The sequence below is a fragment of the Mixophyes fleayi genome, chromosome 4 (assembly GCF_038048845.1).
Source record: "Mixophyes fleayi isolate aMixFle1 chromosome 4, aMixFle1.hap1, whole genome shotgun sequence".
NCBI classification, from domain to species: Eukaryota; Metazoa; Chordata; class Amphibia; order Anura; family Limnodynastidae; genus Mixophyes; species Mixophyes fleayi.
In genome coordinates this window covers 162,657,648-162,674,439 of record NC_134405.1, presented here as the reverse complement: position 1 = coordinate 162,674,439, position 16,792 = coordinate 162,657,648, and the positions used below count along the sequence as shown (strand labels likewise).

The window sequence follows — 16,792 nt, the reverse complement described above, 5'->3', positions numbered from 1 at the left end:
GGAGGGGACTGGGCGTATGCACATAGTCAATGTATAGTAAGGGCATGCCAAGCTGGAGCTCACAAAGTGTTGTCTGATTGAAGCTTTGAGCATCACAAAGGTACATCATTTTCAGTCATATCACTTGTACCAGCTACAGGTCTGATGTAAGTAGCGATTACTAGTGATGATTGTCTCATATGCATGCTAGAACATGTCAGGAACAACTGTAAAAATGTTTTTTTATGTCCAGTGTTAGGAACCCCTCTAGCCGGTACAACACAACCCGGGGTCTGCTCTGCCAGTCTGGTGTTCACTGGAGCCCCTAGTGGTGGGGACAGACTTGGCCGCAGACTAGCAGAGGGTCGTGATGTGCGTACCGGCCGGGGAGAACCCAGGAAAGGGAAGTGAAGTCCAGGCAAGGGTCGAGGGCCGGCAGCAGACAGCGAATCCAATAAACAAGCCGAGGTCAAGGGTCACGAGCAAACAGGAAAGTCATTAAACATGCCAGAGGTCGGGGTCACAAGAAACACAGGCAGGGTCCAAATCTAGGCAAGGGGTCATACACGGGCATTCCAACAGAATATCCAAAAGACAGGAACAAAGAGCAGAGCAGGTCAGCAGAACTGGTAACAGATAGCTATAACCGGCAGTGAGGCTGCAGACCTCGCTGCCTTAAATACATAGGTGGACCAATCAGAGCCTAGCTCTGCAATTACTCCCAGGAGCCGGCTAACAAATTAAAGCTTAATAGCATCCAGGCTATTAAGTCCCTTTGCGCACGTGCCCGCCTGTCCCCTATTGCCGGGATGCGGTGCTACACTGCAGGGCGTCCGACCGGGCGGAAGTGACATCCTGGTCGTCAAGGTGATGGCCGGGACGCCGGGGAGCATAGGAAGCGAGCTGCGGCGGCTGTGAGTACCGCAGCAGCTCGTGACAGTACCCCCCCTTGAGGAGGGGTTAAGGAACCCCGACACCCAGGTTTCTTAGGAAATTTCATGAAAAATTCCATCAGATGTTTTGAAGCATGAAGCCATCTTCGCGGGACTCAGGACCACTCCTCTAAACCGCGATTCCTCCACTGTACTAGGAAGTGCACCTGACCCTGCACTCTTTTAGAGTCGAGAATCTTCTGAATGATGTATTTTTGTGGTTTGTTTGTACTCCGCACAGGCAAACTCAAAGGCTGGGATTGATTTGGGTATAGCACAGGCTTAAGCAGAGCAATGAAACGTGTTGGGGATCTTCAACGAAGCAGGAATTTTCAATCTGAAGGCTACAGAATTAATCTGTTTGATAATGAGAAAGGGACCGATGAATTTAGGCCCCAGTTTCTTGCAAGGCTGCCTGAGCCTAATATTTCGCGTAGAAAGCCACACTTTCTGGCCCAATTTGAAGGAGCAGGTGGTACAGTGGCGATCCAAATTTTTTTCTGCAAAGAATGAGGCCCATTTTAAAGAGGATTGCACCTTTTTCCAGATGACCTTGAGCTCAGCAGCTGTGGAACGAATCTCTGGAATACCAGCGGATCTGAGGGAATACAAGGAATTGGACCTGGGATGAAAACCAAAGTTACAGTAGAATGGAGAGATTTGCGTAGATGAATGACATGAGTTGTTATAGGCGAATTCCACCCAAGGCAATAAGGAGGACCAGTTGTCGTGATATTCGGAAGTGTAACACCGTGAGAACTGCTCTAAGGACTGATTAACCTTTTCAGTTTGCCCATTAGACTGAGGGTGGTATGCAGACGAAAGGCTAATCTTGATTCCAAGCAGGGTACAAAAGGATTTCCAAAATTGTGCTATAAATTGAGAACCACGATCCGACACGATATCGGTAGGAAGTCCATGGAGACGGAATATATGCTGGATGAACAGGATAGCCAAATCTCGAGCACTAGGGAGCCTAGGTAACGGTATGAAGTGTGACATTTTGCTGAAGCGGTCACTTACCACCCATATGGTGTTATATCCCGCAGAGAGTGGTAGATCGACTATAAAGTCCATTGATAAGTGTGTCCAAGGTTTTGCAGGGACGGGCAATGGAACATATTGGCCTACAGGACGACTCCTGGGGACTTTATTTCTGGCACGGTTTTCATAAGAGAGGACATAAGCTTTGACATCAGCGGACAATGACGACCACCAGACAGTTCGGGAGAGAATCTCCAGCGTTTTCTGAATTCCCGGATGTCCAGCAGTCTTACTATTATGTGTCTCTGCAAGAACCGCCTTCCTTAAATAAACGTCCCTCTGGCATAATATCAGGAGCTAGTCTTTGGAACCTTTGAAGTGATGTGCTCAGGTCTTGAGTTAGCCCAGCATGAATTACGGAAGAAGGAATGATAGGATTTGGATTAGTAACTGGAACATGATGTGCCAAGAAGCTCCGAGATAGGGCATCTGCCCGGACATTTTTAGAACCTGGTCGGTAGGTGATCACGAAATTGAAGCGAGTAAAGAACAACGACCAACGGGCCTGTCTGGGGTTCAGGCGTTTGGCTGATTGTATATAATGTAAGTTCTTGTGATCTGTAATAACGGAGATTTGATGTGTAGCACCCTCCAGCCAATGTCGCCACTCCTCAAAGGCCCATTTAATGCCCAGTAGTTCCCTATTGCCCACATCGTAGTTGGCCTCAGCTGAAGAGAACTTACGGGAGAAGTAGGCACATGGGTGCAGACGGTGAGTAAGAGGGTCTTTCTGGGACAATATAGCACCAGCACCGACATCAGAGGCGTCGACCTCAAGAACAAATGGTTTAGTAGGATCCGGGTGTCTAAGGACCTGAGCGGATACAAAGGCTTTCTTCAAACTTTCAAAGGAGGCTACTGCTTGGGGCGACCAATTAGTTGCATCCATTCCTTTGCGGGTAAGGGTGACAATAGGAGCCACAATGTCAGCAAAGCCACAAATGAACCTTCTATAATAATTGGCGAAGCCCAGGAACCTCTGCACCGCCTTGAGATTGTTTGGTTGCACCCAATCCAGGATAGCTTGGACCTTAGTAGGATCCATGGAGAATCCCTCAGAAGAAATTACGTAACCCAAAAAGGATACCTTCTGCACCTCAAACTCACATTTCTCTAGTTTTGCATAAAGATGGTTTTCTCGTAATTCCTGTAGAACTTGTTTGACGTGACCCCGATGTATCGATAATGATTTGGAATATATGAGGGTATCGTCTAAATAGACAACCACAAAAAGGTCAAGGAACTCTCGAAAAACTTCGTTAATCAGATCTGCAGGTGCGTTGCTAAGACCAAACGGCATGACCAGATATTTGTAGTGGCCAGAATGTGTGTTGAACGCCGTCTTCCACTCGTCTCCTCTTTTAATATGGATGAGGTTATAAGCTCCACGAAGATCGATTTTAGTGAAGACAGTAGCACCTCTTAACTGATCGAATAACACGGAGATGAGGGGAAGGGGGTAAGTGTTCTTAACAGTAATGAGATTCAGTCCCGGGTAATCGATACAAGGTCGTAGACCTCCATCTTTTTTGGATACGAAGAAGCATCCAGCTCCCACTGGAGATTTAGATGGCCTGATGAAACCTTTCTCCAAGTTTTCATCAACATACTCCTGCATGGATTTGGTCTCTGGACCAGAGAGAGAGTACAAACGTCCCTTGGGTAACTTGGAACCAGGAATAAGCTTGATGGCACAGTCGAAGTCACGGTGAGGTGGTAAGGTGTCAGCAGCCTTTTTGGAGAACACATCCCAAAATTCATGATATTGTGAGGGAAGTTGCTCCGAAATAGACTGAATGATTAGCAGAGGCATAGTTAAACAGGACTGTGCACAAAAAGAGCTCCACTGCATAATCTCTCCTTTCACCCAATCCACAACAGGGTTATGACGGGAAAGCCACGGATGACCCAGAATCAACGGAACCGATGGACAGTCAATAAGGAGGAAGGTTATGGTCTCTGAATGGAAAGCTTCTATGTTCAATTGTAGCGATGGAGTCTCCCAAACAATTTTGCCTCCAGGCAAAGGACTCCCATCTAGGCCACAAACTGTAACTGCAGAATGGAGCTTCACCATTGGAATTCCAGCAGAACGGGCAAACCTGATGTAGAGGAAGTTGCCTGCAGCTCCACTATCAATGAAGGCCGACAGGGCCACAGAACTGGCACCGAAAGTGACCTGTGCGGGAATCAGGACAGCATTCTTTTGGGAAACAATTTGCAGACCTAAGTGGACCTTTCCCAGACATGCTCTTTTTTCAGGTTTGTAAGGACAAGAGCAGGAGAAGTGGCCTTTATTACCACAATAATGACATAGGCCTTGTGACTGTCTTCTGTCTCTTTCGTCAGGAGAGAGGCGATATGCCCCTGACTGCATAGGCTCCTCCTCCGTGGGAACCGGGATAAATGCAGATGAAAAGGAGGATGCCCCTTTCTCTGTCTTCCTCTCCTTGATTCTCCTGTCAATTTTAATGGTGAGTTTCATAAGGCTTTCCAACGAGGTGAGAGAAGGATACTGCACAAGTGAATCTTTGATCTGCTCTGACAGTCCTAGGTGAAACTGGCTGCGTAACGTTGGATCATCATTCACTGTCAGGTGACCATCTGCGGAATTCAGCGCAGTATTCTTCTGCAGGACGTCGTCCTTGCTTTAGAGCCCGTAGATGAGCCTCAGCGGAGGCAACTCGGACAGGGTCATCGTAGAGCAGACCCAATGCGTTAAAGAAGGCTTCCAAAGATTTCAAGAAAGGACTAGACTGCGGCAGGGTGAAGGCCCAAGACTGGGGGTCACCCTGCAGGAGGGAGATGACAATACCGACTCTCTGCTGTTCTGAACCGGAAGACCGAGGTTTTAGCCGAAAGTAGAGCATGCAGCTTTCTTTAAAGTTCCGGAACAGGGCTCTATTTCCGGAGAACCGGTTCGGCAAATTTAACTTGGGTTCATCGGTGGAACCGGAAATGGCTAGTGTAGTCCGGGAGTCCTCCTTTTGAGCGGACAAATGCTGGGACAATCCCCGGACCATCTGATGCAGGGTCTCAACATGACCCGCCAGGGCTTGGAATGGAGACGATTTGGTTCCGCTTTCATCCATCCCAACTTCGTCTCCAGAACGTCTGTTTTTAGGCCGGTTATAATGTTAGGAACCCCTCTGGCCGGTACAACACAACCCAGAGTCTGCTCTGCCAGTCTGGTATTCACTGGAGCCCCTAGTGGTGGGGACAGACTTTGCCGTAGACCAGCAGAGGGTCGTGAAGGGGAGAACCCAGGAAAGCGAAGTGAAGTCCAGGCAAGGGTGGAGGGCCGGCAGCAGACAGCAATTCCAATAAACAAGCCGAGGTCAAGGGTCACGAGCAAACAGGAAAGTTGGTAAACACGCCAGAGGTCGGGGTCACAAGAAACACAGGCAGGATCCAAATCCATGCAAGGGGTCATACACGGGCAATCCAACAGAATATCCAAAGGACAGGAACAAGGAGCAGAGCAGGTCAGCAGAACTGATAGCAGAGAGTTATAAGCGGCAGTGAGGCTGCAGTCCTCACTGCCTTAAATACATAGGTGGACCAATCAGAGCCTAGCTCTGCAATTACTCCCAGGAGCCGGCTAACTAATAAATTAAAGCTTAATAGCCTCCAGGCTATTAAGTCCCTTTGCGCACGCGCCCGGCTGTCCCCTGTTACCGGGACGCAGCGCTACACTGCAGGGTGTCCGACCATTGCCTCGGCAACGGTCGGGAGTTGGGCGGAAGTGGCATCTCAGTCGTCAAGGTGAAGGCCGGGACGCCGGGGAGCAGAGGAAGCGAGCCGCGGCGGCTGTGAGTACCGCCGCGGCTCGTGACATCCAGAAGATATTAACAACATCCTAATAAATCGTATTTTATGGGGGAAAAAAATAAATAAAAATGTTTTGTTATTAATAACTGTATTATTGACATTAATTGAATATTTTTATTTCCTGTGCATTCTTTTGGGGCTTAATACAATACAGGATACATCCAATACATATGTAGAATATAATTTGCCAGAGCAGAGTGGACCTAGACCTTCAGTCATCAACAGATGTACCTATACATCTGCTTCTTGTTGCATAAGGACGTGCAGATGCCAGATGTACATGTTTCTTAAAATCCACACATTGCGTTTGTTTTGCATTTGTTAATGAATCTGGCCCAGGCACACCCCGATGCACAGCAGGATTCACAGCTTCTCTCAATTTGTCCTGCGGTACTGAAGAGCTCTAGACTTGTGTGCAGATTCCTGAGGGGAGTCGTACTTAAGGAAATAGTGCAGCTGCCAGTCCCTTCATATATTTATATCTTATATATATGTTTAATCATCATGTGTGTATATATGAAATTGGGGGCACTATTGTGTGTCATAATATGAACTGGAGGGGCACTACTGTGTGGTACAATATGAAGTGGGGTGAGAGGTGAGTGGGTTCATGGAGACATGATATGGGGGGTAATGATGATGAGAGGGGTGATTGATGACATGAAAATAGTGCTAGACACACCCCTTGAAGGTGCAAATCCTCCCCAGGCAGTACGCCACAGCACCAAGTTTCTCTCTCTAGATTTCCTAATGAAACACCCTAATGAAATATTCTTTATATGCTCTGTTACTCATTATTATTAACATTTATTTACATAGCACCAGAATATTCCATAGCGCTTTACTATTGGGAACAAACACAGTAATAAAACAAGACTGGGTAATAAGACAGAGAGGTAAAAGGACATAATAGTACAATAGGTGGTTAAGTGCTACATATTGCATATTGGTTCAGCCAGATTGCAAAGGTAGAAAGTGCTTAGTGGGCTATATGATCTAGTGACATTGCAATGTGGGTCAGGGGTCAGAGGGTTGATTGAGTATAGAAAGAACTCCTGCAAGTCTTGTGTGAAGAGGTGGGTTTTCTGAGAACTCTTGTAGGTTTGAAGGCTAGTGAAAAGTCTTGTTGGGCGAAGGAAGGAATTCTACAAAGAGGATGCAGCCCAAAGAAAGTACTGTAACCGACAATGGGAGTAGGTAATGAGTGTGGATGAGAGACGCAGATCTTGTGAAGAACGGAGGTGTCTATGTTGGTGCAGTTTTGTTGACGGCCTTATATGGTAGTAGGGGTGCTTAATATTGGATTCAGTAAAAAAAAAAAACAGGCCACCAATGTAGTGACTGAGTGAATGCACTTACGAGTGACTCAGATATAGGCTTAATAAGACAACAAGACCTTTGTTTAGAATGTTATTGTGTTGTGCAGCACAGACATTCATAGTTGAAAGATCTGCCCACTTGAATTTTTATAAAATTTACATTTGTCCTATTGTATAACATTTGTCCTATTCTATTTTTTACATTTTGAAGTACTTGTGAATAGTTTTGTTAACCTTGTTCTACTAAACATTTTTAGTAATTGGTTGACTCGTTCTTTCCACTTTTCATATCTATTTTGCACTAGCGCGGATTAAAAACCATTCTGTATGTCTGAAGACAGGGTTCTAGGAAACAAGGTGTTTGTGTATGTGGGGTAGGGATTGAGGTGCTTATTATGTTGCTATATGGTTATAACTTGTACAATTTCTAACATAAAAAATGGGGAGTATTCAACAACAATGACTTTCTGTCATCGTTCAGCTGATTTTTTTTTTTTTTAAATTATGTACTATGACCACCCTAAAAGCTATTTGCTGGCATGTGAAGAATCTTAATTCTACGTATACTTGAAACTGGATCTTTCACTTCACCATCCGGGTTTGTTAAAAGCTTCAAGATGCATACTTTACAAGCAGTAACCTACATTCCATGTCAGGAACAGCAAATTCCAATATTAAGAGAACTCTTGATATAAATAGAAATGTTCTATGTATTTTTTCTGCAGTCCGGAAACCAACTTTGTTAGCCATAAATACTACTAATCAACTTGGAAGCAGAACTTCATTTCATATAGAGGATTATTTGACAACACAATATGTTGCTCCTCTGAGCTATTGGAGGACCCTGCTCCTTCTATTATCAATCTGTGGCTTTCTGCTTGCTTCTATTCCTTTCTCACGCTATGGAGAGAGATTTATTAAGGGTCAGTTTTCTATGCGGTTTGCAAACCTCCACATATCAGAAGTAGTTATCAGCTCCACTGGCACTGGCCTCCTCCTGGTATCTCTGGCTGTTGGGTACCAGGGTAATACAGTTAAAATATAGTACAAGCAACCGTGGCTCTACAAGTGCCACATATATGACAGATAGCCATGACTCTGTCAAATTCAGGCCAGTCTAATGTCTTGTTACTAAATCACAAGTAGATAGGTCACTGTCTCCCACAAGAGCATCATATTTATCTTTTGAAATACTCAGTGCTGCTGTGTATATCCTTATTATCTGTTAGGCTACAGGTTGTTTCATTCCTATACACTTCAACATTAGGGACATGCGGACGAGCATGAGGTAAAGGATGATAACCGAATGGTTCATAGACCGTAGTCAAATGTGTCTTTAAAAGATATGGATTCTACGCCATTGTGGAACTATGGTTTGCCTATCAGTGGCAGAAAGTTATGTGACAGAATGGAAGAGGAATGGTCTTGGTCATCAACAGACTGTCCATTTTCACAGCAACTTGGTGGAGGTGGATAGTATTTATTGAACCTGGTGCTTTCAAAGTTATTAAATAGTCCTTAACGTTGGTTAGCCTCACTCTTCCTCATTGCCTACTGCAGGGTTTCCCAAACCCAGTCCTCAGGGCTCCCTAACAGTGCAGGTTTTCTGGATCACATGTGACATAATTAGGACCACCTGTGGATCTGTTACATATTAATATAATATTATATATGTGTCAGTCAGTAATGAATACACCTGTGCTCCAGCAAGGAGATATGGAAAACCTGCACTGTTTATATTCTATTTATTCCACAGAATAAGTGTGAATGAGAGACGCAGATCTATTTGTTAGCAGTACTATGCTTGAATGAGCTCTCGGAGTGGAACAGGGGGCCTTAACTAGAGAGCACTTACTGGTGATAACCAGTAAGAACAGGTGTTTTACAGGTGAGATGGGGCTTTTCTGAGCTTCTTAAAAAGAGCCCTTGTTGGTGTCAGCTGTTTGATGCTGATCAACAATCGTCTAAACCCATGAAATTGTCTTGTACTAAATGATCTGCTGACACTCTAACACTGACTGAAGATGGTTAGAAAGAAGATTCTGGTACATGTTTCTCTGTACAGACATTTAATATCAAGTATTGTCTGGTACAGTTTAGGTATAACCGCAACACCATTTACTCCTAGGTGTCTTAATAGAATTTAAATTATATAAGGTAATGTCCACTGCACTAAGGTTATCCCAGGTTTAAGTATTACGACCACTTGACATGCATGCAGAGGTGAAATTACCGTACGGCAATATAGGAACATGCCTAGGCCAGAACCGTTTAAGAGGCTGCATAGAACTCCATCTATATACCCACTAAAATATTGAATGACAGAGTGTTAAAGAGCGGAACATAAGCTTATGGACATCACAAATACTAGTTTAGGATGTATTTGCTCACAATGCGTAGCACTGTATCAACTCTAAATACATCCCCAGGGTATTTTATCATATTCTGTTATTCTGCACTAGCTGTTGCATAGTGTTACAGTGGAAGGACATAAATCTATGTGGATTAAAAAAGTAAATTCAGAGGCAGAACTAGTGAGCTGTGGGCAGGGAGTGGGCAGTGCAGGGAGGAGGGAACCGGGTCCCCGGACCCTTTGCATCTGCCATGCAGCAAGCATCTCCATGGGCCCCGGTGCACTGCACCTGCTGTGCCAATGGTAGTTCCGTCACTGAGTAAATGAAGATACTGATACTGGCTTGTAAGTTAAAAAGGTTTTAGTAGGTATAACAGAAATATGAGCAGGTCTGGTATATGTGGTTTCATTCCTCACATCCATTGACTTAGATCTGTTTACCATTGGGCAGACTGAAACTATTCTGTTCTGTGAAATAGGGGCAACCTGTACATGTAAAAACAGGCAGGCAGGATTCACATAGAAGCCATACAGCTACAGTGGTTTCATATAGCAAACGCAATTTGTCAATGTAAATGAAGGTCAAATGAATGGCATATTGGGAGAAAATTTTGAATTAATACGGGGTGTAATAAAAGGCGACCCATAAACCGCAGTGACCACACACATCACATTAACCATAAACTTATTCAGTGAGGCCATGCACTTTTCTATGTGCAGAGTTATAAAAGTGGCCATAATTGTACATATACACTGTGCTGTGTAAATTGTGCTCTAGGTAACTGACTCCCAGTGAATGGACTTTCACAGAAATGGGGCATCGACAGCTGATCAATTTATACATTATTTTCAGAGTAATGATTGCACGGTTTACCTTTTCTATACAACATATAAACCATGTAAAAACATGTTTTGTTTGCTTCAGTACCACAGGAAGTATATTTGGCATGTTCTAACGTTAATTTCACTGTGACTACCAGCGTGAACATGAATTTCTATTCATTTAGTTAATGAAAAGTCTTTGTTAACTCAATGTCACTCTCTTATGTATTATATCACGTATTGCTTCATGCATTCAACGCATATTATGAAAGTTTTATCCAAATCATTATGATATCCTCTGGAGCATGGTACAAATTGCAGGGCGCAGTAACTCCCATCACACAATAATGCCAATATTCAGTGAAGGGTGTTTGTACTACACGAACATTATGCTCTTGGGAGGCTTTCATCTGTTATACTGATAAATTATTCACAGTCTAAAAATGTATTTTCAGAAAAAGTAAGAACCAATTTTCAATTTACAGTTTAACTGCAAATAGCATATTAGGAAAGTGAAAACCCACCATACTCCGGGACCTGCCCTGTTCCACGCTTTAGTAGCAGCTTTACTCTCCTTCCTCCGGATTTAATGAGTTCTATTGCTCTAGCATGTGTCATGTCTCTTGTGCTTTCCCCATTGATTTCAATAATTTGATCACCGACCTGTCAGGTAAAGAGAAGATCACATAAACCAAGGAATTTAACAAAATGTGTATTTTCAAAGAATAACATTTTGCTCCACATGTTGCAGAAATGACAGTCAAACATCAAGGAAAATATGTTGTGATGGTTCGGAAACAGATCTCTGGCAAACTATGCGATTCTAGATAATTAATCAGAGCTTATACCAGTCAATTGTCAAAATCAATGTGAGACAACAATGTTTCCAATTTCCACTACAAGACACAGAGCTGGAGATTGATCTTGATGTTACACGTTCTGTAGGAAACTTTAGCAAAAATTAACTACACCACTAATTCTAGTCCATCATTCTTGTTGGGGAACAGTTGTCAAAGCATTCAGGATTTCTCCTTGCTGTAAATGGCAGATGTAAGGTAAAACTCAGAGCAACACCAAAGATAGCGTGCATGTATACAGTAGTGGGTACTTGTTCACAAGCTCTAATTTGGGCAGCCCTAGGATGTTTCTATCATTTGACCACATTTCTTATCTTTTTGTGCATTCAGACTGATCATCATTATTATTTACTTATATAGTGCCAATCAGAACAGTAATAAGAGAGGTTTTACAGCCTGGAGCATGAAGGAAAACCAATGCCCTCAGCAGCAACCAAATTAACCTAAAATATTCATTTCCCTGCACCCTCTTTCAGAATTGCACCTTGAGCGTTTGCCCCTCTTGCACATCCCTAGTTACAGCCCTGGCGCCAATCAAATTGTACGCAGTGCTGTTCAAAGGATATATAGTAATTCATAAATCAGTCCCTGTATCATTGGAGCTTGCAATCTAAATTCTCTAGCACACATAGACTAGGGTCTATTTCTGTCAGAAGCCAATTAACCTACTAGTACAGTTTTGGAGAGTGGGAGGAAACCCACATAAACACTGGGGGGCTCATACAAACTCCACACTGATTGTTTGTTCGCTTTTAAACAATTATTATTTAATTTATATGTACCTATACTTTTTGCTAATTTGCTTATGTAGATAAAAAAAAAGCCCTAAATGTAGGCCTGCTTGTTCATTATATTGCGACATGGAAAAATACCCGCTGCTTACTTAACTATAAAAAGGAGGTTCCTGGCTATCAATGGAAGATGGTAATCATTTCAGAAAAGAGATGCTAGGGTAACTTAAGCACATATGGGAAAAAAATGTTAAAGTTGAAGGGGTTTTTTAAATCGCAATAAAGGGCCATGGAGATGGTAATGTATCTGTTAATAAAGAGTATTAAAAACTGAATGCTGCCACTGGAATCAACTTAAAATGACTGTTTTCCACAAATTCACTTCTACCCTACTTAGTAAGATTATCAATGATATCCTTTTCATTATGTTTGTCATCCAAAAGGAACAAACATATGTCCATTTCTATTTTTAATACATGACCCTGAGCATTCTATCAAGTATTTATTTATTTTTCTTTTAGAAATGTATGAAACCATTAGCCACATCACAACATTTACCATGATGTGGTCAGGTGACTAGATAGCAACAGTTTGAACCAGGCAGGAGAAGAGCTCCACATGATCTGCTGCTGTCTAGTCCTACCACATTAAGACAGGGCCAGCTGCACTCTTCTTTATTAGCTGTCAGAAGGGGCATCTGGCTTTGTTTGCCATGAATGAGTTAATATACACCAATGTTATTTTCATTTGTCTCTTAAGGTATAAAACATGTACACAAGATTTCATTGCCAGACTATAGAACGAGTGAGGAAATTAAGGCAGGGCTCACAACAATCTATGTGATTTGGAATGCAACAGAAAACCCGGAAATGTTGTGAGTACTCATGATAAGGTCGGAAATAATAAGCATATCTCCTGGCCATCCCAATTTAGGTGGGACAGTCCCAATTTGAGGGCTCTGCCCCACCATTCTCTTTGGGACAGCTTTTTCCGCAGGTGGGAAATCTGGAGGTATGTCTGATTCACTGCTGCTATGCATGGCAATGGCAGTGTTTGGAGGGGAGGAGAGGGGAGTACAAGGCAGCCTAGCACTTTAAAAGTGATAGCCACGGCCAGGGGGTGTGGCAGTGCCCTCATCGTGATGTGGTCGTGCCCCCATTGTGACGAGGCTGCAGCCCGATGCTGGATTTCCAAATGTTGGGCGGTATGTTACAACTGCAGCTAAGGCCTAGGTCCAATGTTACTCTGGCCCAGTCTAAAAGCTACAGATGTCTTCGCCTCAATAAAAAAATAACAATCCTGTGAACTATATTAATTTAAATTATCTTTTGAGTGACTGATAAAACAAATTTGATTTTTATAACAAACAGTAAAAATGGTACAAAGATACATTTTTCATTTTGCCTCAAATTTGCATCAGATTTATTTGATTAAATATCCTGCATATGTAGAATAAAGCATTGTGTGCACTGCTGCAACAATCTCTGCCTCATAAATAGACTATGGCTCTAGTGTGGAAGCTAAAGACACTCAGTGAAATAAGAAGAACTGACAAATTGATGCAAGTGTATTGAAACAATATAATATGATTATTTCTTGTTTCTTTCTCAGTACTGAATTATGACAGATCTTCATATCTCATTTGTTTATGTTGTATCTTCAAACAAGAATATTGATACCATTTTATACAAATGTGGCACTGATACAATTTCTAGCATGATGAGAAGTTAATGATGTGACATCTATGCTTCCAGATGTATTAGTCCTTCTTTTGTTTAGTAGATTTACTTCCAACAGTTTATTAAACCTTAAAGCCGCTGAATTTGACCAATTTATTTCTATATTTGCTGCCTAGTAGCTGGAGCAAAGAGAAAAATAAAAATAGCACTTACTGCCACAGCTTGGCAACAAACCTGAATTTAGCAAAATAGAAAAATATATATTTGATAATATACCCCTATTAAAGTTCTAAGTATATTAGAAGTTATCAAAAGTGCCGTGACCATATAAATAACTTGTATACAGATGATAGCAGTACTTCTAATATATGTAATAATTGAAAGTAGGGGGAGGAAAATTATTACTTACAATATAATGAAAATTGCTAATGCACAGACTCACATTAACAGTGTGATGATGAACATCAGGGAAGCACGGTGGCTAAGTGGATAGCACTTCTGCCTCACAGCGCTGGGGTCATGAGTTCAATTCCCGACCATGGCCTTATCTGTGTGGAGTTTGTATGTTCTTCTCGTGTTTGCGTGGGTTTCCTCTGGGTGCTCCGGTTTCCTCCCACACTCCAAAAACATACTGGTAAGTTAATTGGCTGCTATCAAAATTGATCCTAGTCTCTCTCTCTCGATCTCTCTGTCTGTATGTTAGGGAATTTAGACTGTAAGTCCAATGGGGTAGGGACTGATGTGAGTGAGTTCTCTGTACAGCGCTGTGGAATCAGTGGCACTATATAAATAAATGGTGATGATGATGATGACTACGACGTCACCTCGAGTCCTAAGGCCAGCAAGGACAGGTCTTCAGTTGAACACACCTGCTTTTACCCAGCACTAGAACCAACTCAAGCTATCATAGGTTCCATAACATCAACTGGGAACATTACAAGTTACTGTTAGATCTCCCGTACGACGTGTTTACTGGTAGCCAGTTATGGTTGAAGGCAGGAATTAGGACAGAGAGCTATACTCTACCGATGATAGTGCAAGGCAACTAAAGCTCCAGCGTATGCCAGCCTTGATGATTTAGAAGCAGCAGTAGGAGGTATTAGCTCAACATTTTTTATAATGTTCACAAGCTGGGTTCACCTATGTACACCATCGAAATATGACAGCAATATGGCTGTGCAATGTACACTTGCTGTCAAAATGTGCTGTATACCGATGGTCAGATGGTACTGTGTACTGCTCAAGTAGTTTGATGCTATATATTGGTCATTAGATGAGTTTGCATTCAGCACCCTCTATACTGGTGATATGGGGCTCTGTTGTGTTAGAGTATTACAGGCCTTTGAACATGGAAGTTCACACTCTTTTCACTGGCTTTGTTAACATGTGTCCACCATCTAGCCAGGTAGACTATGTGTGTTGCATATATCCCTAACAGAAGTTGCCATCTTTGCATGTTAATGCTAAAAACAACTGGATACTGCTTCATTTCCGGGGATAGACTCGGGTTTTAAAGATTAGTTCCTGGAAATGTCCCAATTTTTAAATCTGTTCAAATGCACAATCTATTTCTTCTTACTGGATGCAAATGTACCATGTATTCCTATCCTCTTGGCTTTGTAACATAATATCCTGTACATTCTAACTTATTATAATGGATGTGCAAGCATACTAATTAGTTATACTGTTGTCTATTGATGAAACCATCTTAAATACAGAAATAATGTACAAATACTTCATTATTATTGTCGTAAGTCTTAGCCCTTGATCAAAGCAATATTCCACTATAGACTATGTGGACATGGAGGGTGATTAGAGGATCATATTATTATTATTATTATTACTGTTGATATGAATGTTAGTATGCTGTCAGCATTAGTTATTTACACAATGCACAGAAAGTATGACTGAACAATGAAACATTAGCTACCTTAATGTATATGCTAAATGCAGAGATAAATGACATTTTCTATACTGCTCTGAGGAATATTTGCCTCTTCCCATTTCAGCGTGGACTTTTGCATGCGTCTCCCATGGAATTTGGCCTTAAATGTGTGCCTCATTATTTTTGTTACCCCTGGACTACCCCAACTACACCACAGAGCAGAATTATTTATCACTATTGTTGCCACAGCTCTATCTGCAAAGTGCAGAATTTACAAATGCAGTGTGGAATGCCAAGAGTCTGTGTACCAGTGCGAAACTGCTCCACCGCGATATCACACTTGTGAGAACTTCTGACATAACTTTGCTCATCTCTAGTTACGACCAATGGTCGAAGTGGAAATGTAGAAGTTGGCGATAAGAAAAATGTAATGGGAATGTAAGTGAATGGAATGTGATAGTCTTACAATGAAGGCAGTAGGAGAAGTGCTAGTATGGCATGCTGTCATATACACCTCCAATTCCACCACTGGTTAAGACCATCTACATACTTTGCCAAAATAATGTTGGGGGAGGAGGGAGGATGGTCTATATTGTATTTTCTTTGTATGTTAGTGTTGGTTTGACACTAGAGCTAATATTCAGCACGTAATGATATGGTAAATACCCTTTTATAATAAACTTGGAAGGGGCATTTGAAGCTGCTAATAGAATAACTGGAATATGCCTGCAAGTAGACTGTGCTGCATATGCTATAGACAGAGATGTTAGTTTAGCGCTCATGGTGAAATGTGATAAAGATACAATGTGACTAGCAGTGGGTCGCTTAGGGTTATTAACAATTGTAAAACAAAAAAGGAAAACAAACGAGAAAGCGATGTTAGAATTAGTTATATGCATCAGCTCACTGTGTTAAGCATAAAATTATACAATGACAGGATCCTTCTGTCATCTAAAATGAGGTTTTGTTTGTCTACACATGTAGGAAATGTGTTTGTAGATTAGGCTTTATTTTCTTAAATGTAGAACCTGGGTGTGAGTATTACATGAATTATATCTGAAGCAGAACACTTCTCACTGCAAACAGTCCCCACTGAGTCCACACTTATTGGTAGATGGGGCAGCTCCATTTATGGGGGAAGATTTTCTCTTGCTTGTCTTGAGGATATTCCTTTATTCTCCATATTCTCTAACATTATACCACCACTTCCCCGCTTCATATGACAATGAATAAAAAGTAGATTTCGTGAATCCGAGCCCACCCGAACGTTTCCGATCCGAGTCGGATCCGAGACAGATCCGGGTATTGGCGCCAAATGAAAACTTGAAACCGAGGCTCGGAGTCATAATCCCGCTGTCGG

At 42.3% G+C, this 16,792-nt stretch overlaps 1 protein-coding gene across 8 annotated transcripts in view; it reads right to left on the bottom strand.

Annotated features, from left to right (window-relative positions):
• The window catches only part of MAGI2 (membrane associated guanylate kinase, WW and PDZ domain containing 2), a 768,432-nt gene that overhangs the window by 32,121 nt on the left and 719,519 nt on the right, over positions 1-16,792 (bottom strand). For all 8 annotated transcript variants that reach the window (XM_075208713.1, XM_075208714.1, XM_075208715.1 and 5 more), the window contains one exon: positions 10,805-10,943. In XM_075208713.1, coding sequence (XP_075064814.1) covers positions 10,805-10,943 — 139 coding nt within the window. The remainder of the gene's footprint in view (positions 1-10,804; positions 10,944-16,792) is intronic.